Source organism: Saccharomyces kudriavzevii (assembly GCF_947243775.1).
Source record: "Saccharomyces kudriavzevii IFO 1802 strain IFO1802 genome assembly, chromosome: 16".
Taxonomy (NCBI): domain Eukaryota; kingdom Fungi; phylum Ascomycota; class Saccharomycetes; order Saccharomycetales; family Saccharomycetaceae; genus Saccharomyces; species Saccharomyces kudriavzevii.
In genome coordinates, this window is record NC_079287.1 from 276826 (window position 1) to 303640 (window position 26815).

General features: G+C 40.1%; 14 protein-coding genes across 14 annotated transcripts; 6 read left to right on the plus strand and 8 right to left on the minus strand.

The window, feature by feature from the left end:
- Positions 1-1222: 1222 nt before the first annotated feature.
- Positions 1223-2764, minus strand: MKK2 (putative mitogen-activated protein kinase kinase MKK2; the record flags this gene model as incomplete). Its single annotated transcript, XM_056231710.1, has 1 exon — positions 1223-2764. The coding sequence occupies one exon, from the start codon at positions 2762-2764 to the stop codon at positions 1223-1225; it is 1542 nt and encodes a 513-aa protein (XP_056085502.1).
- A 625-nt stretch (positions 2765-3389) lies between these two features.
- On the minus strand, positions 3390-4775 carry UME1 (Ume1p; the record flags this gene model as incomplete). Its single annotated transcript, XM_056231711.1, has 1 exon — positions 3390-4775. The coding sequence occupies one exon, from the start codon at positions 4773-4775 to the stop codon at positions 3390-3392; it is 1386 nt and encodes a 461-aa protein (XP_056085503.1).
- Positions 4776-5110: 335 nt separating this feature from the next.
- On the minus strand, positions 5111-6172 carry SPP1 (Spp1p; the record flags this gene model as incomplete). Its single annotated transcript, XM_056231712.1, has 1 exon — positions 5111-6172. The coding sequence occupies one exon, from the start codon at positions 6170-6172 to the stop codon at positions 5111-5113; it is 1062 nt and encodes a 353-aa protein (XP_056085504.1).
- A 387-nt stretch (positions 6173-6559) lies between these two features.
- On the minus strand, positions 6560-10390 carry GIP3 (protein phosphatase regulator GIP3; the record flags this gene model as incomplete). The annotated part of the gene is made up of 1 exon (XM_056231713.1): positions 6560-10390. The coding sequence occupies one exon, from the start codon at positions 10388-10390 to the stop codon at positions 6560-6562; it is 3831 nt and encodes a 1276-aa protein (XP_056085505.1).
- A 938-nt stretch (positions 10391-11328) lies between these two features.
- On the plus strand, positions 11329-11826 carry ISU1 (iron-binding protein ISU1; the record flags this gene model as incomplete). Its single annotated transcript, XM_056231716.1, has 1 exon — positions 11329-11826. One exon carries the CDS (start codon positions 11329-11331, stop codon positions 11824-11826), a length of 498 nt encoding a protein of 165 aa, XP_056085506.1.
- A 477-nt stretch (positions 11827-12303) lies between these two features.
- ODC1 (mitochondrial 2-oxodicarboxylate carrier) lies at positions 12304-13233 on the minus strand (the record flags this gene model as incomplete). Its single annotated transcript, XM_056231717.1, has 1 exon — positions 12304-13233. The coding sequence occupies one exon, from the start codon at positions 13231-13233 to the stop codon at positions 12304-12306; it is 930 nt and encodes a 309-aa protein (XP_056085507.1).
- Positions 13234-13639: 406 nt separating this feature from the next.
- On the minus strand, positions 13640-14992 carry RDS2 (gluconeogenesis transcription factor RDS2; the record flags this gene model as incomplete). The annotated part of the gene is made up of 1 exon (XM_056231718.1): positions 13640-14992. The coding sequence occupies one exon, from the start codon at positions 14990-14992 to the stop codon at positions 13640-13642; it is 1353 nt and encodes a 450-aa protein (XP_056085508.1).
- A 481-nt stretch (positions 14993-15473) lies between these two features.
- COX11 (Cox11p) lies at positions 15474-16376 on the plus strand (the record flags this gene model as incomplete). The annotated part of the gene is made up of 1 exon (XM_056231719.1): positions 15474-16376. One exon carries the CDS (start codon positions 15474-15476, stop codon positions 16374-16376), a length of 903 nt encoding a protein of 300 aa, XP_056085509.1.
- Positions 16377-16858: 482 nt separating this feature from the next.
- RPL5 (60S ribosomal protein uL18) lies at positions 16859-17749 on the plus strand (the record flags this gene model as incomplete). Its single annotated transcript, XM_056231720.1, has 1 exon — positions 16859-17749. One exon carries the CDS (start codon positions 16859-16861, stop codon positions 17747-17749), a length of 891 nt encoding a protein of 296 aa, XP_056085510.1.
- Positions 17750-18122: 373 nt separating this feature from the next.
- Positions 18123-18794, plus strand: SPO19 (Spo19p; the record flags this gene model as incomplete). Its single annotated transcript, XM_056231721.1, has 1 exon — positions 18123-18794. The coding sequence occupies one exon, from the start codon at positions 18123-18125 to the stop codon at positions 18792-18794; it is 672 nt and encodes a 223-aa protein (XP_056085511.1).
- A 242-nt stretch (positions 18795-19036) lies between these two features.
- On the plus strand, positions 19037-19878 carry TAF14 (TATA-binding protein-associated factor TAF14; the record flags this gene model as incomplete). Its single annotated transcript, XM_056231722.1, has 2 exons — positions 19037-19045; positions 19153-19878. 2 exons carry the CDS (start codon positions 19037-19039, stop codon positions 19876-19878), a joined length of 735 nt encoding a protein of 244 aa, XP_056085512.1.
- Positions 19879-20274: 396 nt separating this feature from the next.
- On the minus strand, positions 20275-21966 carry TBF1 (Tbf1p; the record flags this gene model as incomplete). Its single annotated transcript, XM_056231723.1, has 1 exon — positions 20275-21966. The coding sequence occupies one exon, from the start codon at positions 21964-21966 to the stop codon at positions 20275-20277; it is 1692 nt and encodes a 563-aa protein (XP_056085513.1).
- A 643-nt stretch (positions 21967-22609) lies between these two features.
- HHO1 (histone H1) lies at positions 22610-23398 on the minus strand (the record flags this gene model as incomplete). The annotated part of the gene is made up of 1 exon (XM_056231724.1): positions 22610-23398. One exon carries the CDS (start codon positions 23396-23398, stop codon positions 22610-22612), a length of 789 nt encoding a protein of 262 aa, XP_056085514.1.
- Positions 23399-24012: 614 nt separating this feature from the next.
- NAN1 (Nan1p) lies at positions 24013-26703 on the plus strand (the record flags this gene model as incomplete). The annotated part of the gene is made up of 1 exon (XM_056231725.1): positions 24013-26703. The coding sequence occupies one exon, from the start codon at positions 24013-24015 to the stop codon at positions 26701-26703; it is 2691 nt and encodes an 896-aa protein (XP_056085515.1).
- Positions 26704-26815: the final 112 nt, after the last annotated feature.

A 26815-nucleotide genomic window follows, 5' to 3' on the forward strand; every position in this document is an offset into this window, starting at 1 on the left:
AGATAATATGATCTATTCTACTATAGATTTACACGATGGCCCTAGGCTTGAAGTATATTTAAATCGATGAAGGGGTTGAAACAAGTGTTGATCTGAGTTTCAGAAATTTTCTTTTGTTTACTTTTTCCGTTTTCCTGCACTCTTTCTTTCGATTGTTTTCAATTGCTTCTTTAGGAAGTGCGGCTTTGTTTACATAAAAAAGCGTGCGGAAATCTTAGGTAAGCCATAAACTAAAGATATATGTAACGATGGCTTTGATATTCAGAAACTCTGGAATGATATACCTTATGGATGGACGTCCATCTGATTATTGAGTAAACAGGGGGGGAGGGGCTGCGCATGTTTCTGGGGAGGGAAGAGGATAGACATGCATTGCGCGGGCGAAATGACATCGCTCATGCAGCTATTCAGGCTAAAGAGGTAATACATGATAATTTAGATGAACGGACATTGAATTAAGATAATTGCGCTATTATGCGCTCAGATCCAACTGAGTGTTGAAAGAAATAGCCTCATCTTTTTACTCGGCCGTTTTTCTTCCTGAAAAAAGTAGTCGCACATGTGTGAGTATTTACAAAAAGCGCTCAAGAAACAAGAATGGTCGTAGCTATGAGAAGTGACGGAACCTGTAACGGTTAACTGATTGGTTTAGCACCGTTATCATGATTGAAGCAAGCTGGCAGCATTGATGAATTTTTTTATGCAGAGTGTAGGCGCATTTGTATTATATGCAGGAAATGAAAGCGGAAGCCCGAAAGAAGTAGAGAATGTTGCAGCCTTTCTCCATGGGTTGAATCCAATTATAGCTCGTGGACCTTTAATTAGTGGCGGCTCAGGGTTTTCATTGAATTCCCATTATGCTGTTTTCCTTCAAGAAAAAGTAAAGCAAATTTCCCCGCGCGGCTGCACACAAATGCGCGTAGTACTCAATTGAGTCACATTTCGACACATTCGTTGCGCGCCTGCTATAAAGATTTAGATTCCTCTTACGTTTGATAAGCAATCAGATAGGCAGAAAAAGAACGCTTATGGTCTATAACTATACATCGTTATCAACTAAATTATACATGCACCATTTTAGAAAACTCCGAAAATACCCAAAAAAAAAAAAAAAAAAAAAGGACGTCATCGATCGAACCTATGTACGGCAAAGAGAAAATGTGGGCTGTGCTCTGGAGAATTTTCGTGATTGCAACAGTAGTGGTGGAAAAAAAATTGGAAACTACTGGTTGTCTTGTTCATCTTCCCAGCATTTTTTCACGAATCGTTCCATGTTGACTTTCTTTTTTATTTGTCCTATAATCCACGGGTGCTTTAGCATTTGCCGTGGGGAAGGCCTCTCTCTTGCATCTTTCTTTAAACAGTATTCGATAAAAGATTTGAATGTCGTGCTCCATATAATGTTCAACTCAGGTTCGTCCTTTAAGTGAGGAGAAAAGGTCAGGATCATAGTCAATAATTCTATTGGCGCGACGTTTTGCGTTATCTTGTCAGATTCAAATGGAAACCTCCCTTCAGCAACCTCTAGTAGTGTTAAGCCTAGGGACCATACATCGCATGTTACACTATATGGCTGTCCCTGTATTCGTTCCGGGGCCATATAAAATGAGGTTCCGGTAAAGGTCACCGCTAAGGAGTTAACAGCCTCTCCACTGACACCGAAATCACATAATTTAATCTCTCCCTTATCATTAAGAAGAATATTTTGCGGCTTAATATCCCTGTGAATGACTTTTCTTTCATGTAAGTACGATAATCCCCTCAATACAGATTCTGCTATCTTGCCTATCACCTTCTCGCTGATCCTACCACCTCGCCTCAACAAGTTTTTATACGTTGCCTCCAGCGATCTTCCTCCCATATATTCCATAGCGATGTATATGGAGGAACTTTGTTCATCAGTAAACATACCATAGTACTGTACAATATAACTAGACGCAAAACTCTTGTTAAATTGTAATTCTCTATATATTTGCTTTTGGTACTCTGGATCAGTATTCATTGTATTAATTGTCTTTAATGCAAATATTTTTTTTCCGTTTTTCAATCGACACTTAGCTACAGATCCTCCGGCGCCTTCGCCTAGGATTCCCAATGTCATGATCTCGTTCTTAAGATGCCCAAACTTCCAAGCTTCTTCCTCTAATTGATCTATATCTTTTCCTTGCATTAAGGCCGAACAAGAAACCATACTGGTAGCGCTTATAGGGGTGGCATTTCCTCCACTACTGCTTAAGTCGTACACCGAAAGAAGTGCCGAAGGATAGGAATCATCGTTGCCTGGTGCGCTAATTTCTTTCTTAATAAAAGAAGTATCTATTTTGTCTAACTTGCTGAAAGAAAAATCACTCGGTGACTCTTTGTGAGTTGAGTCAACGTGAAAATTCGAGAACCCTTCAGAAAGATGGATTTCATCGGCTATTTTATATTGCCTGGTATCTTCTGTTTGCGCCAATACTAAAGGTGGTAATGGCGGTGGTACTGGTCTGTTTTTCATTGTTGCGGTAGTTTTTGTAGATGCAGATGATCTGTTGTACAATAAAGTAGAATTTGAAGCCAAAGATGATGTAGCTGATGTAGCTGATGTTGCTGAGGTACTATTGTTTGAACATGGGCTTTCATTCACCGACGAGTACGGTGATCGGTTAAGATGTTGCCCATCATTGGCGGGTTTGGCATTTTGAACTAAAGTTACCGGGAGCGTTAATTTTGGTGTCTTTTGGTGACTTCTCTTGGATTCTGGTGGTCTAAACATCGAAGCCATTATGCTGAGTACTTTATTGTGTTTTTGTAGATTTTGTGAGAGTGTCTATTTTCGCTAATCAGATCTATTTCTTGCTCGAAATAAAGGTATAAATTTCTAGCGAACGGATTTGTGTGAACTAGAAGATAGCAAGCATATAAAATGTGTGTGTATATGTGGAGAGCTATGTATTAACTGAAGTTTCCCATATAATAAGTGAAAGGTTTTGGGCTTTTCCTGATACCCCCGTTGTTTCACTTTCTTCTTTATCCTCCAACTCAAAGGATCAAAATTATTTCTTTTTGCTTTTTTTTTCGCATGAGAAGTAAACACCATAAAGGGTAAAATAAGTTTCAATGCTGTGACGCGTTCAACCTGCTAGGAATGGCAGATGTGGTTATGATATGTCTTCAGGTATCTTGTTGACTAGATAGCAACGTTTCAAGAAGTTGATTCTCACTTTAAATAAGGCATGAGGATTTTTCTGTCTTACATATTGGAAATTCCTCCCCAAGATTACAGTTTATGTTTTTCTTTTTAATATAAGCATTCATGAAAGAATAATAAAAACGAGAGATGCAGTCAACACTAAATGTTGCAAAATTATTATTTTCCCCTCAAGCTTACATAAACTATGTACAAAATATCAACTTGCTGTAGTTTCAAATTTTTGGCTTTCTTCAGAAACTTTCCCTGTAAACGGCTTATACACAGTTATCAAACCATCACTATCGACTGTGGCAACCAGATCTTCGATACAACTATGATAAGCTACAGTATTAAACTTATTATTTTCTCCTATTTCTCTTCTACAGCCCTCAGTGTGATAAAATGTCATGCTTTCTGCCTCCACTTCATCGGATATTATACCTTGGAAATCCTCATTTATTTCGTTATAATTGGAGAAAATTGGTTCAAAGTCCCAATGGTAGACATTCCCGAGGCCTCCAACTGTTATCATTTCCGTAGGTAAGACAGCAGAAAATTGAATTTTAGAAACTTGCTCACTGTAAAAATGATGAACTTTGAATAGTTCATTGACTTTGTTATGTTCCCGAGTGATTTTTGGATCGGCAGCAGAATCCATTGAAGCAACAATTGCACGAAGATCCCAAGCCTTGATGGCACCACTACTTGTTCCGGTCATAAATAGGGTGTCAACAAAAGGTGATACGGCAAAGCAACATGTTTTGCCATCCAAAGAATCGTTCAACGTCCAAAGAGGCTCTCCGCCTGATTTACCATCCCAAAACCTTATAACACCATCATCAGAACAAGTGACAAATATATGGCTATCTAGAAACTTAATTTCTTGAATGTTTTTTATGCCGGGAACAGCTATTGTACACATAACTTCTCCTATTCTACTTGAGTTATCTACCAACTTTATCGTAGCGCTTGCACCATCGAGAAGTGTTCCCCTAGTCACTGCCAATGTTTTTGAGTCATTAGAAATCGCAAAATCAACACATACTTTATCGTTTTGTTCTACGGATGATGTTGCACTCAGAGGAGTGGGCGATTCCAACATCGTGTAAACAGGTAACTTAACCCCATCTCTGAACCATGCTAACGAACCATTACTGGAAAGGGCTATTACTTTTACATTTATTTCACTGTTATCAACATAAATCAACTTCTCAATCGTTTCACCTGTAAACTCCCATTTTGGAGTCAGAACAGTCTGTTCTACTTTCTGGGACTCCATAGTGTAATCCGGTTGTGGTATTGGTTCTATACTGTTTTCGGGCCTTCTATAATGAAGTCCAAGTGGCATTATACATTCCACCTCTAGAATGTCACTCCCTTGAGAATAAAAAAGAGGCACGTTTAAAATCCCTTTGGCTTTTTCACATGCCTTATTGTCAGTAAAAATGAGACTTCTAGGTGTTGATGGAGATTCGTCAACGCTTGCGCCAAAGATTGGCTTCAAACTTGAAATGTGTTGGTACAGGGAAGGTACTGATTTTTTCCATATTTTGAATTCTTCATTCTTAATTTTGTTGCCCTCTGCGATATCCAAAGTCGTCATTTTTGAGTGACTATGAGTAATGAAGTAAGTAAATATAACACTGAGGATCTATGGTTAGCACCAGAATGATGTTGTTCCGATTGAATCATCTCGAATGTGCATAATATTGTTAGAAAAAGTCAATATTGCTTATTAAAATTTCGCAACAAAAGCGGCCTCGGCCGAACCTTTCGAGGCGAGGATAGTTCATAACATTTACGTGAGATGGAGTCCCAATTAAAGGGTATTCAAGTAAGTCGGATTTATTAAGAATGCATCCAACAATCAGCTCATCAATAATGGGCCAACATATACAATACAAAATGATACGTATTTAATGAAATACTCCTGAACTGCTATACGCCCTTTCTTGAAAGTTGCTCAAAATATTGGATATTAAGTTGCTTTTTCCTTGCCTGTATGAGATGATGTAACCTTTCTTGCATGGACTCTAATGAATCAATCTGTTGAAGATATTGTTCCTGATTTGTGGAAACCCAGTCTAAATGCCTATTACACTTCAACTTTGTGCATACCCCACGTATTGTAGTAGTTTCCCCATTATTTCCCATCTCCAAAACAAATTCTTCCACAGAACAAGGTAAGCTTTCGTACGTGGGGGAATATCCACATATGTTTCTCCTTGGTCTGCCCCTATCGCTATTTTTCTTCTTCCTCTTTTTAGTCCCTTTGGTATCTGCTTTATCGCCTTCTCCATTAGTTTCAATGTCATTGTCTAGCTTGAGAATTTCAGAATAAACGTTGTCTAACCATCCCAAATATACTTCTATAAGCTTCAGTTTTTTCTTGAATGATGGAAGTGTTTTCTCTTGAATTTCTTGAAGATCATTTTCAAGTGCCATCAATGTAGGATCTTGTACCACAATTTGATCGAAAGTTTTTTTTTCCTCATCGTTCTTTAGAACAATATCGTTATTGATAAAGTCAAGTTGACCAAATTTCTTGAACTTGTCTATATGTTCTGTTTGTTGGACCATTTGTTTAACTGTTGCTCTATCCTCATCTGTTTTCAATCGTGTCCAGATGTCGTTGACGAACTCTTTACCGTGTTCCTCTGAGCAGTATTTACTATCCGGTAAACATGGTCTGTAACAATCGCTTATCCTACATTTCCTTTTCCATAAAGTCTTTGGCAAGCTCATTTCACCATTTATTATGGCATCCTTGTTTTTACCAGTAATCCCTGCTTGACAGTAGGGGCAAAAAAAAGAAAACACCAGGTCCTTAAACTGGCCCGGAATATGAAGGCAAGCAAAATGAAACCAGTCATCGCAACCATCGCAGCCTACCATTAGTTCTCCATAATCTGGCTTTTTACATATGCAGTAAACATCTTCTCCTGTGGTTGAATTTATTTTTACGTTTGAGTGTGGAGGACACCATTGTGGTAAAGACATTAGAAATGCAGTCCTTTTTAGAGTTCCAACTAACTCCTTTATAAGCGCTTAATATTCTTTTTCTCTTCTGATGAGCTTTATTTAAAGGTAAACATTTGCGAAGCACAGTTAAAATTATGCGCGTCATTACCCGCATTGATTTAATTTGGTCTTTCTCAAGTTTACTCGAATGCACCTTTTACTGTTGGATGAGGTACGATTTGTTATTTCTGCTTCAAACATCTATAAGTTTATCTGTTAATTCTATCGGGCATCACAAAACTAGCGCTAGTGTATATAAATAAATAAGTATGGAAAAATATTAAGAAAGTCGATTTAAATAATATAATGCAGTAAAAAAAAAAGGAGATAATCAAGTCTTCTGCGAAGAAAAGAATGCATATATCTTCACAGTTTGATCGATCTCTCCATGGACAAATTGTTTAATAGCTTTTCATAAGTAGCAGTGACTTTCCCCTCACAGTTGTTATCGCTATCCGAATCTACAGGCAATATCTCTGAAGATTTCGTGCCCGGGACAGGGGTAGCAATATCGGGACCGACGTCTGAGGTGGGTGTCGAAGTACTGCTTTGAATAGATTCACCGTAAATGTTCTCCAGTTCTATGTTGTTAGAGTTGACATTTTGAATCAAATCATCGATAGAGTCAATACCTTTAGCCTTCATGATTGCTGACCTTAAGACAGCACCTGATGGAATCTTTGGCAAGATCTTTGGGATCACTGGGCTAAATGTACTTGTAACAGCCGTTTCATTAGTAGAAGCTGAAACTGAAGATGATGAAGTTGAATTATCTATAACCTGTACATTACTAGATGTATGGCGTGGTGTCGATCGTGTTTGCCTTGCAGATTCACTCTCAGGATATAAAGATCTCTGCTGTTGGACGAAGAAACCCCATTTATGCAATTCACCTTCTTCTTCCTCTTGCTTTTTGCAACCTGCAGAAGTAGTTGATGATGAATTCTTGAATACTAAAGGTTTGCCTGTGAAGACGTCAATTGTTTTACCAGAATCAGTGGCCATTAAATGTGGTCTTGCTGTAATTACATCATTTTCAGGCCGTGTTTTTTCTTCTGAGACATGGTATCCGGATTCAACGTGCTTCAAAGCTGGCAATTTCGGATCTTCTCCGGAGTTGATCTTTTGTTTAGGATCATCATCCTTACCGGAGCCCAGGACATCGCTCAGGTTTGGATTGTGAGAAAATAGTTCAAGGATATTGCATAAATTTTGTTCTAAAAGAAGCAGTCTAACAAGATTCTCCTTTTCTTGTAATGGTAGTTCACCCGATTTCCTTTTCTCAAACATAGAATCTATTGTGTGCTGAACGTTATGATGCAAGATATGAAATTTTTCAATGTATTTCTTCAGCAGATACCTCTTTGTAGTATCCTTTCTAACCTTCAAGCTCTTATCGCTCAACAAATTCAGTTTTTCTAAGACACTTTCAGCTGTCATGGTAACTAATGAGCCATCAAATAATAAATCATCTTGTGAATCCAGCTCGTCTAACTGGAAAGTAGAATCCATGGTCCGTCTCATGTTTCTCATCAAGCATAGGGCAATTCTAGATTGGACCTCCTCTGATATTAAATCATAATCAAAATCCAAACCAATCAAGTTGGAAGAATCCCTAGCAAATGCGTAAAGTGTAGAAGACAAACTGTTCTTTGCAAATTGTCCCCTCACCTCCAATACGCTCGAAGTATCCGACTCTCCATCTGTGCTGGTTTGTTGTACAGTCAAGTCACTCCCATTCATCAAGTATAAGTTTTCCACATTTTGATTAGTCATAGATACGTGGGACAATGATTTGCATTTGATCAATATGTTACAAACCACGGCCAGTTCTTTCAATGTCAGGTTGTTGCTATCCAAATGTATTCTCTTCAAGTTAGGAAATCTTGGTAAATATTTGTACATGTATGGTAAGATATCAGGAAAGCATTGGGGCAAATTACTCAAATCCAGAAATATTAAATTAGGCAGCTTTGAAAGGTATTTTAAAAGCAACGCCATATCATAAGAGGTGGAAATATTGGTACTGTTCAAGATAAAATATCTTAAATTATCATATGATAAAGCAGACAATTTACCAACCATTGACTTCACCATAGTAGACAAATCATTAAATGCTAGATCCACACCTTGTACGTTATATTGAGACATCCAGTTAAAAATGAATTTCAAACAGTCCTGAGAGATGTTGGAGGTACTAGCTCCTGCTAAACCAAGTCTAATACCTGATTCCGGTAGGTTTTTTTGGGTCGCAAAAGATGTCAACAAACGTTCGAAGCACTTGTAAGGAATCTTGTTGAACTGAATACCATTAAGTAACAATTCTTCGAAGGGTTTATGAGATCGTTGCGTTAATACTTCGGTGAATAAGTTCCAATCCATATTATGGCGATACAGTGATTCAGCAAGGTCGGATTTGATTTTCGTTTGAGAAATGTCCAACTTGTTCAATGATCTACTTAACAGAAGAAACTTACACAGCAGCTTCCATCCCTCTTGGTCGATCCGTACGTTTCTTAAGCTCAACTTGTCCAATACTGTGGAGTTTACCAACGCAGACATGATTATTCTAAACATATCTTGGTTTAAAGCGACATTATCAAAAATAATTGTATGGATGGGGGCAATCGTTATGAAATCGCAAAACGAAAGAACATCGATCAAGGTGGGCTTGGGGTTAAGAAACTTCAATATTTGCAATGGAGCCGTCTTATCCTTCACTTGTCGTAGGGTAGATGGAATGGGCAAAATCTCCCTTAAATGACAACACCTTGTGTAAATGACGTCAAGGGTGACTTCGTTATTTTCCATAACTTGATCATTTTGACGGTTGTCTTGTTCGAGGTCTTCGAAATAGTGCTCATGCATATGGATAGGTTTATCAATGCCAACTTTTGAGAGGGTTTCAGCGAATGTATTATTGCCAATCTCATGGCCAGTGTCCACCTTTGGCTTTGCCAACTCTTCATCTTGCTTTGAAATAGAGCTGTTTGATGACTTTTCAGCAAGCCTATCACTTGTGTTCGCGGCAGTTTTAAAATCGGCCACTTCAAAGGCTATTCTGTTAGCAGCAAAATGGGCCTCTTGCTGATGTTTGGCAGCTTCCCTCAAAGCCAGTTTCTGATTCTCCAATGCCAGTATGTATTCTTTGGACTTTTTCGTATACAGTGGCCCCTTGACGTTGGAGTTAGGCGGCCTGGTTGATTGATTGGCGCTGGATATTCCTAAGGATATAGAGGGAGCCTCGCTTATCATATCATCCGGGATCAAGATATTTCCTTTTTTTGGAGTTCTCGAAGGAAGTTGTTGAGGAGGGTCGGACTCAAATTTGTCAACGGCAAACGACACTCTTTTTAACGAGACAATAGACAAGTCCTTTATTGAGAGGCCGGGGGAGGATAGCACTGGCGGAGATGGCGATATAGGTGTGGGTGGTTTACTGCTAGCAGGAGCTGCTGCTGCCATTGGCGATGAAAGCCCCTTTACACGACAATTCGAGGCGGTGCCGCCTTTGACGCTATTAGGCGAGTCAATCACAGGTGCGGAGGTGCTGACAGCAGGTAATGATTTCTTGGCAGAGGGAACAGAAGAAGAGGCAGACTTTTTGCCAAACAGAGATCCAAAAATTGACCTTTTGGATTTTTCGCCACTGGCCGAACTGCTTCTCTTAATAGTAGCATTTGATAAAGAGGAAATCGGTGGGAGCTTCCCCTTGCCAACAGAAGAATTTGCAACTGCATTTAGGTTCGGGTTAGCCAACCTCGGTGTAGACGAGACCACAGCATTGGATATAGACGTGGAGCGTTTCTTTTTTGTCAAAGGAATACCACTCTTGCTGTCGCCATCACCTATAGCATCTGCATTTTCCATGTCGGTTGGATCGTCCCGGTTACCACTATTGATGGGCGTGAGTAGCGGGATGTCGTCTGTGTCTGAGCCATACACATTGCTACTGCCGCCGTCCGAACTCTGCTTCTCGATATTCGAAAGGGCTGCATTCGACACAGATGAAGACCTCGTACGTGGCTTGCTGCTGCTGTTGCCACTGACGCCATTGTCCCCAACTTTTGGAGCGGAAGTAGTCGAAGTAGAAGCTGGTGACGTAGAAGGCCTCGAAGCCTTCGTATTCGTCTTGCGCCTACTCTTGCCCTTATACAACCAATCTACGGGCACATCAAACTCGGTGTTAGTTATCATAACCTAGATACTATCACCGCTCCCTGTTACTTGCTTTAATGAACTTTTTTCTCCGCTTGTCTATAGAGGTAATACAGATTATATAAACAGAATTTTACCTTTGTACTGCTGTTTTGTTTTCTAGAACTCGTTCCTCTTTCTTCCAGCCTTTTCGCTTGCTTATTTGCTCACGATACGAAATTCTTAACTTTTTTTCCTTCTTTTCTTTTTCTTGCTCCACCCTCTTCTTCCTCTTCTTCCTTGCGTTTCTACCCCTCTTCTCTTACCAATATTTTGAAGCGAAAAATAATGAAGGGAAAAGGGCGAAAAGAAAAGGAACATACCAATGGCAGACTTGAGTAAGCAAACAAGGAAGGCGAGAAGGAAAAAGGTAAAAACAGTGCAATTACAAATATTGCGCGCCCGAGAGTTCAAATTAATAGGCCAGGTCGAATACTGTCACTGTTTTGAGTACGGCGCACTCTGTGTCTGTGCGTTACAGTAATGCCCGTGGCAATAACGATGGCATCACTCAGACGTAATGCGGAAACACCGCGTTCTAATCCGCCGACTTACCCCAAGGAGCAGCAGTCGTCTTCATTCCCGCGTATATCCGTCTTATATCCTCTCGGGGCCGAAGTTCGGCAGGGTTTATTGCCGCCTTAGCGCTTTGTTTGAGAGCTAGCCATGGCCGTCGGAGGTGATAAGGTAGGTTGCACCCCAAATTAGCCATAGGGAAGAAAAAAAAAAGCATGTATGATCATGATGATGCAAAAATGAAAGGAAAAATGACTCAGGTTATTTATATAAGTAAATGGAAGGGTTTTGCTGTGGGCTATTTCCCTTTCTTCTTCCTCTCTTGAATATACCGTATTTCTCCACCAGAATTTATTCAAATAACTAAAGGCTCCCTTTCATATAACAATCGAATAAAGAAAATAAAAGCATATTCTGTCCCGATGTTTCCTATTATAGCAAGACTGACAAGATCTGCGGCGATGACCGTGAGACCCGTGAGCACCACAGGATTTTTGAGAGCGTCTAGCATAACGAAAAGACTGTATCATCCTAAGGTCATAGAACACTACACACATCCCAGAAACGTGGGCTCATTAGATAAAAAATTGCCTAACGTCGGCACAGGCTTGGTGGGTGCGCCAGCGTGCGGTGATGTGATGAGGCTACAGATCAAGGTGGACGACTCCACCGGCGTTATCGAAGACGTCAAGTTCAAAACCTTTGGCTGCGGCTCCGCCATTGCCTCCTCTTCATACATGACCGAACTAGTACAGGGGATGACCCTGGACGATGCTGCAAAGATAAAGAACACTGAGATCGCTAAGGAGTTGAGCTTGCCCCCTGTCAAGCTGCACTGCTCCATGTTGGCAGAAGACGCGATCAAAGCAGCCATCAAGGATTACAAGTCAAAGAGAAACACTCCAACCATGCTGTCGTAGTAAATTAAGATGAAGAAAAACAAACAACTCGGCAAGAAGAGGAACAAGCCCTCATCAGCGGGCTCGACTCAACTTGCGCAGCACGGATACTCTTCCTCATATAATTCTGTCCTATTTCCTCCCTTTGATCCAGCATTTCTTTACTACTACCCCCCCCCTTCTCATGCATATCTCCTCAGATATTACTCCCCGGATGGAAACGGAACGGGCATGCCTGTTTTACCGCATGTGGTACTGGTACTTTTCTTCCTTTTCCTTTTCCTTTTCGTCCTCCTATACTTTTTTTCCTTATATATCTCTATTCTCATGCGCGATATATGGCATTATTAATATATATATATATATTCTTTAGTTGTAAAAGACTGTTTTAATTAACACTATTTTTCGCTACACCAAGCCAGGCTTTCTAACCCAGAACGCATGAAATATAAAATCGCGAACACTGGAGAAGACGTGATTTTTAGGCCCGCCAGATCATCACTTCTTACCGTACTTGGCCTCTCTAAAGAAATCCATGACATTAGTGAACACTACCAATAACAACCCGCCACCGGGGGCCAACCTCAAAACCTTGGGCGCAAATCCCTTGTATAATGCTTTGAACCCTTCTTCACGATAAACTAACAGCACTGAAGGCAAGGACCAATTATACTTTCTGAGGGGCCCGGAACTTCTTTGAATTCTCGACTTTACCACATCGAATGGCGTATTCAACAGGCATCCGACAGTGCCACCAATGGCACCGGCGATCAAGTCGTTTCTCGTCTTTTCCGTGTTTGTCTTAGCCGCCGGCAAAAGCTTCCGAACCTGGAATATGATACCGAAATAACCGGCATTCCAAAGGACGTGTCTCCAGATCGTGGCTTCCAACCCGTTGAAAAGCGACAAGACACCACCTTTCATCACGCTGTTCTTTACCACTTCAATGGGTGTCTTAAACTGAGAATTTACATCCTGTAATCTAATCTTTACCAGTTCAAAGGGTGCTACGATGAAGGCCTCTACGGCACCGGCAGACGCACCGCTGCATATGGCGATCTGCTGAGTCATCTCTCCATTAGGTGTGGGGAAAACCGTTTTGTAGAACGTTTGGAACGTATCGTTCCCCGAGAATTTGATCGCTCTCTTCGGAGCCTCCATTAATATGGGGGACGTGATACCTTTGTACAGACGCGAAAACCCTTCCCTCTTGACAATTTTTGTCAAACAATCCATCACGCCCGTGTAGTGCTCTGCTGCTGCCTTCGCGGCAGTCACACCGGGACTAACTTTGGAAGTGACTTGCAATTGCATTCTTGTCTTCACCACATCCAATGGGTACATAACCAATAGCTCCGAGACGCCGGCAATGGCACCCGCAGTGAACTGGTATATGAACGGCAAAGGTCTGTTATCTATGGAAGACATCTTACGGCTATTTTTTGTTCCGCTCTTACTGCAACCTTAACCTGCGGATGAGTGAGATAAATACTCTCAAAAACGACTGATATATATCACACCGGCCACCCTCACAGAAATTCCCGAGAATCTTTCTTTCACCAAATCAGATTTTGCCAGTTCGCATTTTTTTTTTTTCCCTATCTCTATCGCCGCATCATGGGAAAAGATCCTGGGGTAATAATGAGAAATACTATAGAAAAATGAGAACAAAAACCAATATAGATCAAAAAAAAAAAAATGTACGACCTGTAGTGAGTCATACGTGTTGTTGTTGAACCGCTGCTCGGGCCAGCGGCTTGAGGAAAAAAGTGAGGCTGTCGGTCAGGTCTGATGACATCTGAAGTGCCAATTACCTACTACGTATTACTTATGCCTATGACAGAGGGATGAAATTCCCTACGATGCAAATTGGAATGTTGTACCTATCCCTTCTGATTGTGAAGCTGAAACAGCACGGCCGCTTGCGAATCCCATCTTTTGTTCGCAGACTACAGCTTGTTAGGACAGCCTTCTGGCCCTTGTCAAACGCGATGGACCCGTACTTTTCCCAAAAGTTCACTGCGCTTTCCTCTGTCATCAACTCATAGATCGCAAGCTTCCCGTCGCGTAGATCATCCACCGTGCAATCGACTAGTGAAGCAAACTCCTTATTAGCTCTGTAAATCTCACCCGTACGTCTGCACAAACACGCAGGCATACTCATAGAAGTAAAAACACGATCGTACGACAAGAGCATCCTCTCAAAACTCTCCTCGACCAAAACTAAATCAACATCTTTCAATGAACGCGCAATGGTTCTGAATGCCGGTCTAATGGTAGATAGAGGTTTCAGAATTCTCTGCTTGGAAGATTGGTTCATGTATTTGTCCATGTAGTCTTGTAATCTCGCGTACCCCTTGGCATAATTGTACGGTTTCAATAATCCTGCCTCTAGCTTCGCGTTTATGACCAACTTCAACCGATCTTCTGGTGTCATTTCTGTGGATGGGTCTGCCGCTGTTAGGAAGAATTGTTCCTTAGGTGTTGGCGCACTGTTTTGGTCTGGATTGATCGGGACTTGAGACTCCTCTTTCTGTTGGTTTTGATGATCCCTCTTTGAGGTGTTTTTAGAGGAACCTGTAATCGCGTCTGTAACATTATGCTCTTGACCGACTACTTCGCTCCCATCCCCACGGTTGTCGTTTTGGTATTCCAGTGGGGACTGTGTGCTTTGTGAACCATTCTCCAAATGAACATCACTCGCATTACTGGGGTTCAAGGTTGTTTGGGCCAACAAAGGGTTTTCTAGCATCGAAAGGAATTCATTCAAAGAACTGAATTCTGAACCAACGTTCTCTGACACAAATACGGGCTGGTGCGGAAGCAATAAACTAGCTGTATCATTTACAAGAGTGGAGTTCAGTTTCGACGACAATTCCTCTCCATATTTGGAGCCGCTATTATCAGCCGAACCGTTAGGAATATTCTGATAGTGGAACAAGCTCCCGCTGTTTGTTCCACTTACATATTTCTCTGCGGTTATATCATTATCCTCCGGAGAACTTTCATGCTGTGACGGCCTCTCATTTGAAACTGCAATATCGTCTTCTCTGCATAAATGGGCAATATCTCTTTTAACGCATCTGGAACATGGTCGCTGCTTATCACATACAACATGTGACCGTTTACAAAATAAACATGTTTTAAAAGCCTTACTAGGTCGCTTTACACCACTGCTTGCTGACATTATTTGTCAGTATACAAAGATATATGTATATACTGTGTTGATTAAAATCCCTAAAGTTCAGTTCACTAACAAAGGAATCCTTGCAATCTTTTTCATACAGGTAATGGTTTTTTTCCTCCCATGCCAGAGACATTGACTTTTTCCTTTTGTAGCCTCCAGGTATTTTTCATTTTCTTTCATATTGTCTGTTTTATTTTTTCTTATTTTCTGCCATATCAAAGTACTATATTTTCCCCATCTAAGGAGCGGATCTTTAGAAAAACAGTTTACACTGCTGGAAAAGCCCTCCCCTCACTGATGCCCTTCGACAAGTGAAAACATGATATAACTTTCGTGGACATCACTTGCACGAACCAAAAGAAAGTTAACGGTCTAAAATTACACTAAACCATTTTTCAAATAATAATATCCGGGCCACAGGTAGAAATAGCACCTCAACGCACAAACAATTATACTGCGGTAAAGCCCATACAAAATTACTATGATAGGCAGATCCCTCATTGCTAAGCCTACACATCCGTTGGTTAGAGCTTTCGTTGGATCAAGCTCTCGGTTTATACCATGTACGCTTGCTTTAAGGCGAGTCATTCCGAGGAGCATTCTATCAAGAGGTTATTCGGTGGATAGTGAAGCAACAAAACGTACATTCGATATTTCGAAACTTACAAGAAGTGAAATTCAACAATTACGGGAACTGAAGAGAGCAAGGGAAAGGAAATATAAGGACCGCACCGTTGCATTTTATTTCAGCAGTGTAGCAATACTTTTCTTAGGTTTGGCGTATGCTGCTGTACCGCTGTATAGGGCCATTTGTGCGCGTACTGGGTTTGGTGGTATTCCCATAACGGATAGAAGGAAATTCACTGATGATAAATTGATTCCTGTGGATACCGAGAAGAGAATTCGTATCTCGTTCACCAGTGAAGTGTCGCAAATTTTGCCCTGGAAATTCGTTCCTCAGCAACGTGAGGTTTTCGTTTTGCCTGGTGAAACAGCTCTAGCTTTTTATAAGGCTAAGAATTACAGTGACAAAGATATTATTGGTATGGCTACCTATAGTATAGCGCCTGGTGAAGCGGCCCAGTACTTCAATAAAATCCAATGTTTTTGCTTCGAGGAACAAAAATTAGCGGCTGGTGAAGAGATAGATATGCCCGTTTTCTTCTTCATTGATCCCGATTTTGCTAGCGATCCAGCCATGAGAAATATCGATGATATTATACTACATTATACATTCTTCAAAGCACATTATGGCGATGGGACAGCTGTAAGTGACTCTAAAAAGGAGCCTGAGATGACTTCGGACGAAAAAGCGGCATCGCTAGTTAATGCTGCCATTCTTTCTCCAGAAGTCATAAACGCAAGGAAAGATAAGCCAAATTAACTGTAAATACAAAAGTATGCAATGTAAATATTTATTATTATGTTCTGGAAGTAGATAAAATGTCATGATATTAAATTAAGTCATTCTGAATATACATATACTTTGGCACTGTAACTTCTTCAGAAGAAAACAGGCCTTTACTTTTGCAATCACAGAAATGGAGACGCTCTCTGTACCGATACATGTACCATTTGTTTTTGGACGGCTCTTTACATCCAGACATCTGAGAACACCCATACAACAAAACGGGTTTGAGAAGTAATTTGTTTTTCTGAATTTCGGTACCTTCGACGGTATAAGCCATTCGGAAATTCCCGGAACTTTCATTTGGCATCGCAAACCTTGCAAGATTATTCTGAAAAAAATAATTAAATAGAGAAGCCATAGACCTTACTAGGGTGGTGTATTTCGGAAACCTTTTTTTAAACTAGCTGATTTATTACTTTCAAAAACAAAAGATACCGTCACAAATCTCAGCAACAATGGTTTTCCAAAAAGACGCTAAGTCCTCTGCTTACTCCTCTCGTTTCCAAACTCCTTTCAGAAGAAGAAGAGAAGGTAAGACTGATTACTACCAAAGAAAGAGATTGGTCACCCAACACAAGGCCAAGTACAACACTCCAAAGTACAGATTAGTTGTCAGATTCACCAACAAGGACATTATCTGTCAGATCATCTCTTCTACCATCACTGGTGACATTGTCTTAGCTGCCGCTTACTCCCATGAACTACCAAGATACGGTATTACCCATGGTTTGACTAACTGGGCTGCTGCTTACGCTACTGGTTTGTTGATCGCCAGAAGAGCCTTGCAAAAGTTGGGTTTGGACGAAACTTACAAGGGTGTTGAAGAAGTTGAAGGTGAATATGAATTGACCGAAGCTGTCGAAGATGGTCCACGTCCATTTAAGGTCTTCTTGGACATTGGTTTGCAAAGAACCACCACTGGTGCTAGAGTTTTTGGTGCTCTAAAGGGTGCTTCTGATGGTGGTTTGTACGTTCCTCACTCTGAAAACAGATTCCCAGGTTGGGACTTCGAAAGTGAAGAAATCGACCCAGAATTATTGAGATCTTACATCTTCGGTGGTCACGTTTCCCAATACATGGAAGAATTGGCCGATGATGATGAAGAAAGATTCTCTGAATTATTCAAGGGTTACTTGGCTGACGACATTGATGCCGACTCTTTGGAAGACATTTACACATCTGCTCACGAAGCCATCAGAGCTGACCCAGCTTTCAAGCCAACTGAAAAGAAATTCACCAAGGAACAATATGCTGCTGAATCCAAGAAGTTCAGACAAACCAAGTTGTCCAGGGAAGAAAGAGTTGCTCGTGTTGCTGCCAAGATCGCTGCTTTGGCCGGTCAATAAATTATGGATATATAATATCATTTTAAGATATTCCAAATAAGTTTATCTTAATATATAACCTTTATATACATTTTTAGTTGTCAACTCATCTAGATTATCTACTTACTAATATATCTCGCCGTGGAATTTCCTACGGCCTTTTTTTTTTTTCACCATTGTGACAGAAGGAACTCGAAGAAATTAACAAAAAACAGAAAGTAAATAATGAAAGAAAACCACAAAAAGAGAATAATTTTATAAAAGCTGTCAGCTTCTTCGGTGTCTTGTTTCTTCATGTAGCGAACCTTCAGATTCTTTTTAACTACTATTTTTTGGCCAAAATGATATCATAAAATTTACATTACCAGCTATAAAAGGTCAAACAATAATATCAATGAGGAAGCAAATACTATTGGTTGCAGCTCAAAGCATTCTATGTTCCACTGTTTTTGGTGAACGAACCAACGCAGGGCTTTCCACCGAAGAATTAGGGGGTGATTCGATTCTATATTTTAACGAAGAGCCTATCGTTGTAGAAATCGACAAGAATTCGATAGACAAGAAGGCTCTGGAACATTTGGCAAACACGAGAAATGTTGTTCTTACTGATTTACCAGAAACTCTTGAGTTTATAGATGTCAATGAATATGCAAAAATCAAAGCAAAATCGGATATGCTACTCGAATATATCAATGAATACGAATTTGATGACTTTGAAGGAAGTTCCGAGGGCGGCCTTGATGAGGAAGAAGAAGAGGACTTAATTTATGACTTTAATGTTCAAGCAAAGGACACGGATAAGTTTAACAAAAATGTTTATGAAGCTGTTATAGAAAAAGATATTGTTGACGTTTACGATAATAATCTCACTAATTCGACGACAATAGAGTCATCTACTACTATTGATGCCTACAAGACGTTCCACTCTTACGTCGCTTCTTCTACTCCTTATTCGAATGTTTCAATATCAGATGAAGATTACGATAATGCAGGCGCCTATTTGACACCAACAACAGTGGCTTTGGCAGTAATGCTAACCATCTTATTATTTATACAGACCTACTAAATAGGTTGCTTCTATTTAAATAGGGAATCATTTTTGCTAGTATTTTTCTTTCATTTACTGTCACCTATTAAAAATCATTCAAGACGACAAAGTTTTTTTTGGCGAACCACTGACAAAAACAACTGAAATTTAGACATGTTGTAATACTACACGTCAAGGCCATGGTGCTTTAAAAGAAAAATGTGCAGACAATATATTTGTTCTTAATCGCCGCGGAACCGACAAATATTAAATCTTTTATCATGGTAGCAGTATGTCCATCAATTTTTCTTTTAATTTACCAACCTTCTCCTCTTTTTTCCTAACAAAAATAAAATACTAACTTCCGAATTTATCTTCATTATTTAATATCCAACAGACAGTAAAAAGAACTATCCGCATAAAGACCCAACAACATATCCTACCAGACGTTCCACCAGTAGAGAATTTCCCTGTTCGCCAATGGAGTATAGAGATAGTATTATTAGATGAAGAAGGTAAAGAAATTCCAGCGACAATTTTCGATAAAGTTGTTTACCATCTGCACCCAACTTTCGCTAATCCTAATAGAACGCTTACTGATCCACCGTTCAGGATTGAGGAACAAGGATGGGGCGGTTTTCCATTAGATATAAGCGTTTTCTTGTTAGAGAAAGCAGGTGAACGTAAAATACCACATGATTTAAATTTTCTTCAAGAGAGTTATGAGGTTGAACATGTCATTCAAGTTCCTCTCAATAAACCACTTTTAAGCGAAGAACTTGCGAAAAGTGGGTCTGTTGAAGAAACAACAGCCAATGCAAACACTGCTGGGAAAAGAAAAACCACTACAAGTACAAACACCGAACCAAAGGCGAAGAGGGCTAAGACTGGCAGTGCATCCACCGTGAAGGGCAGTGTGGACTTAGAGAAATTAGCATTCGGATTGACTAAGCTAAATGAAGATGACTTGGTTGGCGTTGTTCAAATGGTTACTGACAACAAGACACCTGAAATGAATGTGACGAATAATGTTGAAGAAGGTGAATTTATAATTGATTTGTATAGTTTACCTGAAGGATTATTGAAAAGTTTATGGGATTACGTCAAGAAAAACACTGAGTAAAAGAAGCAGAGACATTCTCAAAACAATAGTGTGCGCGCTTTTATATTTGTATAAATAAAATAGACTGATTTTTTTTGTCTCACATAATTCGTTTTCTAGAAACTGCCAAAAAATACCAAAAACAAATATTATTACAACACATTTACCTTGGATCTTATATAATTATACAACAATTCCTAATTTTCAAGAGAAGAGAAACAAAAATATACATACATAAGTGTAACAGAAAAGGAAAAGAAACGAAAAAAAAAAAAAAAGTATAGCAGGATAAGCAACCAGCTGAAAGAATGGCAAAACTAGTAGCTAGGAAAATCAAATATATTAGGTTAGAGATCCATTAGTGTATGTTCATGGGAAAGTATTTGATGAATTTGAAAACGGTCGCGGTTAGACGTGTTACATTCCATCTTCTAAATGGGGGTCAAATCCGGTGTTGTCGGAAGTGCTGCTACCAAAAAGCCCATTAGAAGGCATATTATCGTTATTTTGGGCATGAGAATTGTCCTGGTGAGCTTGAGCGCCATCGTGAGTAGTAGATGCACCCGATGAGGGACGTTGGGATAAGTTCGGTTCCATAATAGTAGACGAATTTGGGGATTGGGAAAATTTCTTCTTCGCTTTATAGATTTTTTCCAGATTACCTGTCACTTTTATTAAATACTCGGGCAACGGTTTACCGCTCTTTAAGTATTGTAGTTTCCAATTACGGGCTTTGTCCTTCAACTGAACCTGTGTTCTGTTCTTCAAATTCTCAGTAATTTTACCACCGGGACCGTATAAATCGAGGATCTTGGACCATGATGGACCAACTTCTTTGAGACCTTCTACGAGTGCTTCCTCTTCCTCTTTGGACCAAGTTCGCTTTGCCTTTGGTTTCCTTAAGCCGATACTGCCATTATTGTTGCTGCCATTACCATTGTTATGAGCGGAGTTGGGACCAGAACCGCTATTGCTCATCGAGGCCGCAACAGCGGCATCCACAATAGACTGAGTGATGGCAGGATTTTTTGAAGGCGCATCTGTTGAGGATGCTTGACTGTCATAGTGGCTCGGGCGGGCAGATGACAAAAATGCAGACGCGTTATTGGGCTGGCTTTGGTCATCCATAAAGTCTAGAGTCCTGGTCCCGGTGGAGAAGAGCACTTGAGGATCAAACTCATTGGCATCGTAGTCGTATAATGGTGATTTGCCACGACCCTTTCTTCCCCATATAATGAGACCCATATTCTTATTACAATAATCTAGCAATTCTCTGATAAATTGAGCCCATTCGTAGCTTTGGGTCAAAGAGTTGAAATCTTGAACGATCTTCAGATTTTCCCTACGACGATCACATCTTTCGACAAAGTCCTTTTCTGACGGAGTTAAAAGCGCAACGTCCCCTGAATCACCCGTTCTTCTTTGCACGAGAATATCGGCCAGATTGGATGGGAAGATCAAGTCCAGTAGCTCTTGTTTTTTCACCAAAGAGATCTCGTTCGTCTCGTCCTGGAACTCTTTCAGGCCGGCAATATAGGCCTGTGTTTTCAGATCGAGATATAGGATAGCTTGCGACTTTAAAAATTTCCCGCTTTGCTCCAGGGAATTGTTTCCCACAGTATTTGTGTTCGGACAGAAAATATCGAGGAATATCGACTGCAGCAATTCGAACCCGTAGTTAAGACAATTCAGCGATGTCAATAGAAATATCAGCAGATTGGCCTTTCTTATGGCGGTAATGATGAAGGCTTCGTGGCCTCTTAGTATAAGAGGAGGAGGGGAATTGGGGAACCACAGACCGGGCGCCACGTCATGAACTGACAGCAGGGGAGATCTCGTGTGGTAGATCATTCTGATCTGCTTAAAAAGTTTGACTAGTGTTTGAAAAATTTCTGTCTCGCCTGAGCTCAGAAAGGCTGTCTGGTCGGTCAAGACTGCTATAATATTGGGGGAGTTGGCGTTCAGGATGAGAAACCTCAGCAGCTGGGTGGAGATGTTGTCCAAAAGACATAGAGAGCATATAGTCAGCCTAGTTCTTGCGGGTAGACTTTGAATGATGTCATTAAAGCGGTTCATGCTTTCGTTGTTATTAGGCAGTTGCGAATCCATGGCGAAGAAGAAAAGAAATAAAGAAGACCAAACTGATATTAGACGCTGCCAATCGCTGAAGGGACAACCGCGATTTTAGATATCAACGAGTTAACTTGCGTAAACGTCAACACTGTAATGACTGTTTATTGTTATTATGTTTACAAGAAAGGGCAAAAGCAGCGGAAAATTAGCCAAAATCAGGTCACGTCGGGCTTCTGCGGGAAGGGGAGAAATGCATTAGGGCATGATGCATAATCGTAGGGTACAGCGATATTATGAGCCGGGAATAAATAGGTCGCTGGTCAATGCGTCTCTAGGGTTGTTTTCTGCACTGAAACTATAATAACAATTAATTTTACACCTTACTATGTATAAGGGGAGAAGAGAAGTACATAAGTACATATATAGTATAGGATTGTGAAAGAATAGAATTTGAATAAAATCATAAAGGAATTGTTTTCCAGAACAATAACGAAGAGGGAGTGAAGAGAACAAATTTTTTTTACATTACCGCCAATAGACACTTGAATAAAATCGAAGAGTAGAAAGTTTTCTTGGGATATTACAAACATCAATAGTGATGAGACACGAAAATAAAGAGAAGAATGAGTTTATTATTACTATTATTATTATTATTTTCAATACTTGGGGTTTTGTTTCTTCAGGTGGATAGTTTAGCCTTTTTCTTGCTCAGTTTAATAACGCCGGATGGGCCCTTTGGCTGTACCAATTCACCGTTTTCAACACATTTCTTGATAGCGCTATTGAATAAGTAGTCAAAATTTGGACTGGCTTTCAATTTGGATAAGAAGGTGTCCTTGACGTACTTCTTGAGAACAATACGGCTGGAGCCCTTACCATCATTGAGTTCGGGCATGCTCTTTAGGATCATTTCCTTGTAGGTCAATGAAGAAGGCGATGATGCCTTTTTGGTGGCCACGATAGGCGATTTCTTCTTCACTACTTTCTTTGGCGCTTGCTTCTTGGATGCGGTCTTCATTTTTGACGCTGTTGTAGTCGTGACTGCTGCTGCTGCGGCTGCTGCTGCCTTGGGCTTTGGGCTGGTATCTTTCCCTTTCTTTACTTCTGGAGATTTCTTCTTGGCCAGTTTCAAAGCTCCAGCAGGACCCTTTGGCTGTTCAAAATCGCCAACCTCAACGCCCTTCTTAATGGCATTGTTGAAGTACAAATCGAAGTTGCTAGAGGAACCGACTATTGGATAGTTCTCCTTAATGAACTTTTTGAGGGCGGGACGACTGGAACCCTTACGTTCCTTCAAAGTCGTAAGTCCTTCCATGATCAGCTCTCTGTAACTCTTGGAGGATGGTTCCTCCTTTTTTGCCGCAACCTTCTTGACAGCGGTCTTGATAATCGGCTTCTCCTTGCCTTTGCTCGTTGCGGGCTTCTTGCCCTTATTCATGGTCTTAGTGCTGGTTTTCTTGGGTGCCATCTTTTTCTGGATGTAATGCTGATTCGTATTGTCGTTATAGTTTTGCTTCTTGCTACAAGACGTTATCAGGCCTCCATAAACAACAACCTCCCCAAATCTATATCTGCTCCTCCTCTTTAAATAAAGACAGATAAACAAAAAACTTTCGCCGCTCACTTTTCCACACAAAAAAACAACAACAACAGCTTAAAACGCGTCGCGAAAAAGGGGAACCAAAGAGAATCAGCAAAAACCGTATACTAATCATCTTGCTATGCAGAAACATATTATTATGGACGCAAATTCTTGAAAGGGACCGTTGACACATGCTGCTGGGCCCATATCACAGCGACACCTTTAAGATCGGCACTTCTTAGAGGCCCAACGCTAAGCTGCGTGATTGTCGGGTAATGGATGCTTGGGGGTTAGGGCTAGCGGCGCCAAAAGCTTAGGGTACGTGTCAAGTGATGTGACAAAACGGAAGAAAACGAAGAAAAATTTTCCTTTCTTTTTCCTCGCGATGAGATGAGATGAAATTTTTCAAATAGATGATTTTTGGCACAACTTACAACGTTTATTTAGGCTATTGTCGCAGGAACTACAAACACAAATCAGAACTAGAACCCGAAACCAGCATGACGCAATCCCTGGGAATCGAGCAGTATAAATTGTCGGTCGTGTCCGGTGGGAAACCCACTTTGAATAGTTTTAGTTCGGTGACCGGTAATAAGAACATCGCCCGTTTATCACACGATCAACAGAACTACGTCATCCCCTTCAATAACCAGATCAAAGTATACTCTGTCGAGACCAGGCAATGTGTTAAGACGCTGAAGTTTGCCAACAACCCCGTGCTGTCGGGAATCTTCCTGCAGGAGCAAGACGATAATGAGTCCATTGTGAAGATTCTGCTGGGCGATATAACCGCTTCACAACAAGAGAATGCTCATCTGATCACCGTATTCACCAAGAATGGTCATGTGGTTGTTCTGAACTATAAGGGGAAACTGATCGAGTCTCCCAAGCACTTCAAGATCTGCTTGGAAAATGAAGAGCTTTCCAATGTATTCCATAGCAAGGGTAACTACAGGATTTTAACCACGTTCAAGGACCCCAAGCAACAGACGCACAATTGCTTGCAGTCTGCTAGATTGTACGGGCTAACATTTGATGAAACAAAGGCGCAATTTGACTTGACTCACCAAACAGAATGGAACAACATCATATTGTCAAATACTTCCTCCAATGGCAAATTGTTGGCATACATGTGCAAAGACGCCTCAACGAAAGACCAAGAACAAAAATCTATCTCAGTTGTTTCACTTTTCGACGACTCCGTAAACTTGAACTTTCCTCTCAGTTCCGTCCTTTCTTCACAAACTCAGTCTCTGTCCTCCAATACAAGATACGTTTCTAGCATGGCTGTGGACAATATGGGCGAACAATTGGCCATTGGGTTCGCCTCAGGGGTTATCAGTATTGTAAACCTGGCTGATTTGCAAATTAGATTGCTCAAATGGCACATCGACTCCGTTCTTTCGCTAGCATTCTCCCACGATGGGTCCTATTTGTTATCTGGTGGTTGGGAAAAAGTTATGAGTTTATGGCAATTGGCTACAAACTCTCAACAATTCTTACCCCGCTTGAACGGTATTATAATCGACTGCCAAGTATTGGGACCACAAGGTAACTTCTATTCTTTAATCTTACAAATGACTGAGAACACCTCGAACGCAGATTACCAATTCTTACTCTTAAGCGCTTCTGATTTAAATTCTAAGTTATCGATTAATGGTCCACTACCGGTGTTCAATAGTACCATAAAGCATATTCAGCAACCAATCTCTGCTGTCAATACTAAGAACTCTAATTCAGTTACCTCTCTTAATCACTCCAAGAAGAAACAGTTAAGAAAACTAATTAAGTCGAAAAGACAAGATTTCACCACACATGTGGAAATAAACCCAATTAACAAGAATTTATACTTCCCACACATCTCCGCTGTTCAGATTTTTGACTTTTACAAAAATGAGCAAATTAATTATCAATATTTGACATCAGGTGTCAATAATTCTATGGGTAAAGTTAGGTTTGAATTAAATTTACAAGACCCAATAATAACTGATTTGAAGTTTACCAGAGATGGGCAGTGGATGATTACATATGAAATTGAATATCCGCCAAACGATCTTTTGTCTTCCAAGGATTTAACCCATATCCTGAAGTTCTGGACTAAAAATGACAATGAAACAAACTGGAATTTAAAGACAAAAGTGGTAAATCCACATGGGTTGAGTGTCCCTATCACCAAAATCATGCCTTCTCCAAGATCAATCAATAATAGTCAAGGCTGTTTAACGGCAGATAACAATGGTGGGTTGAAGTATTGGTCATTCGACTCTCATGAGAGTAATTGGTGCCTGAAGAAAATTTCATTACCAAACTTCAATCACTTCAGTAATTCTGTTTCGTTGGCTTGGTCTCAAGATGGCTCACTGATATTCCATGGCTTCGACGACAAGTTGCAAATTTTAGACTTCGATACTTTTAAGAAATTTGAATCTCTAGAAAATACAAAGACAGTCAGCGAATTCACATTAGACTCAGAAATCCAGACAATCAAATTAATAAATGATACATTTCTAATCGTTGCCACCAGAACTACATTAAATGCTATTAACTTATTGCAAGGTCGGATCATAAGTAGCTTTGATCTATACCCATTTGTTAACGGTGTTTATAAAAACGGTCACCTAGATAGACTAATCACTTGTGATGAAAAAACGGGCAACATTGCATTAGTAATAAACCAACAATTAACTGATTCCGAAGGTGCGCCAACCACAGATTACAAATCTCGTATTATTATATTTGATTCTAACCTGTCTACTAAATTGGGTAACTTTACACATCATGAATATGTATCTTGGATCGGTTGGAATTATGATACTGATTTCATATTTTTGGACATAGAATCTACATTAGGTGTTGTCGGAACCACTGTGAATACTCAGCTATCAGATGAAGTCAATAATGAAGGTATATTGGATGGTCTGGTAAACACCACTACCGTGACATCAACATCCAACAATGATGTTTTTGCAGAGCAATTAAGTCAACTTTCATCCAGATGCAGGAAAAGCGACACCAATGATAAAAATGCCAATGGTAACGACGAAGATGAAGAAGACATCACTTTGGATTTCATAAACGGCGAAAAGAAAGATAAGCTGATTAATATGAATAGTTTTACAAGCATGTTTGACAATATTCAAAACGTGCAAATGGATACATTTTTTGATCGTGTAATGAAAGTAATCACATAGTTCAATCTTCATCCATTCAATGCCAAAGTATATAGATATAGTAATAATTAACAAGTGAAAACTAAAATAAATCTGTAAAATTTACTACATCTTTTATAATATTCCAAGAAAT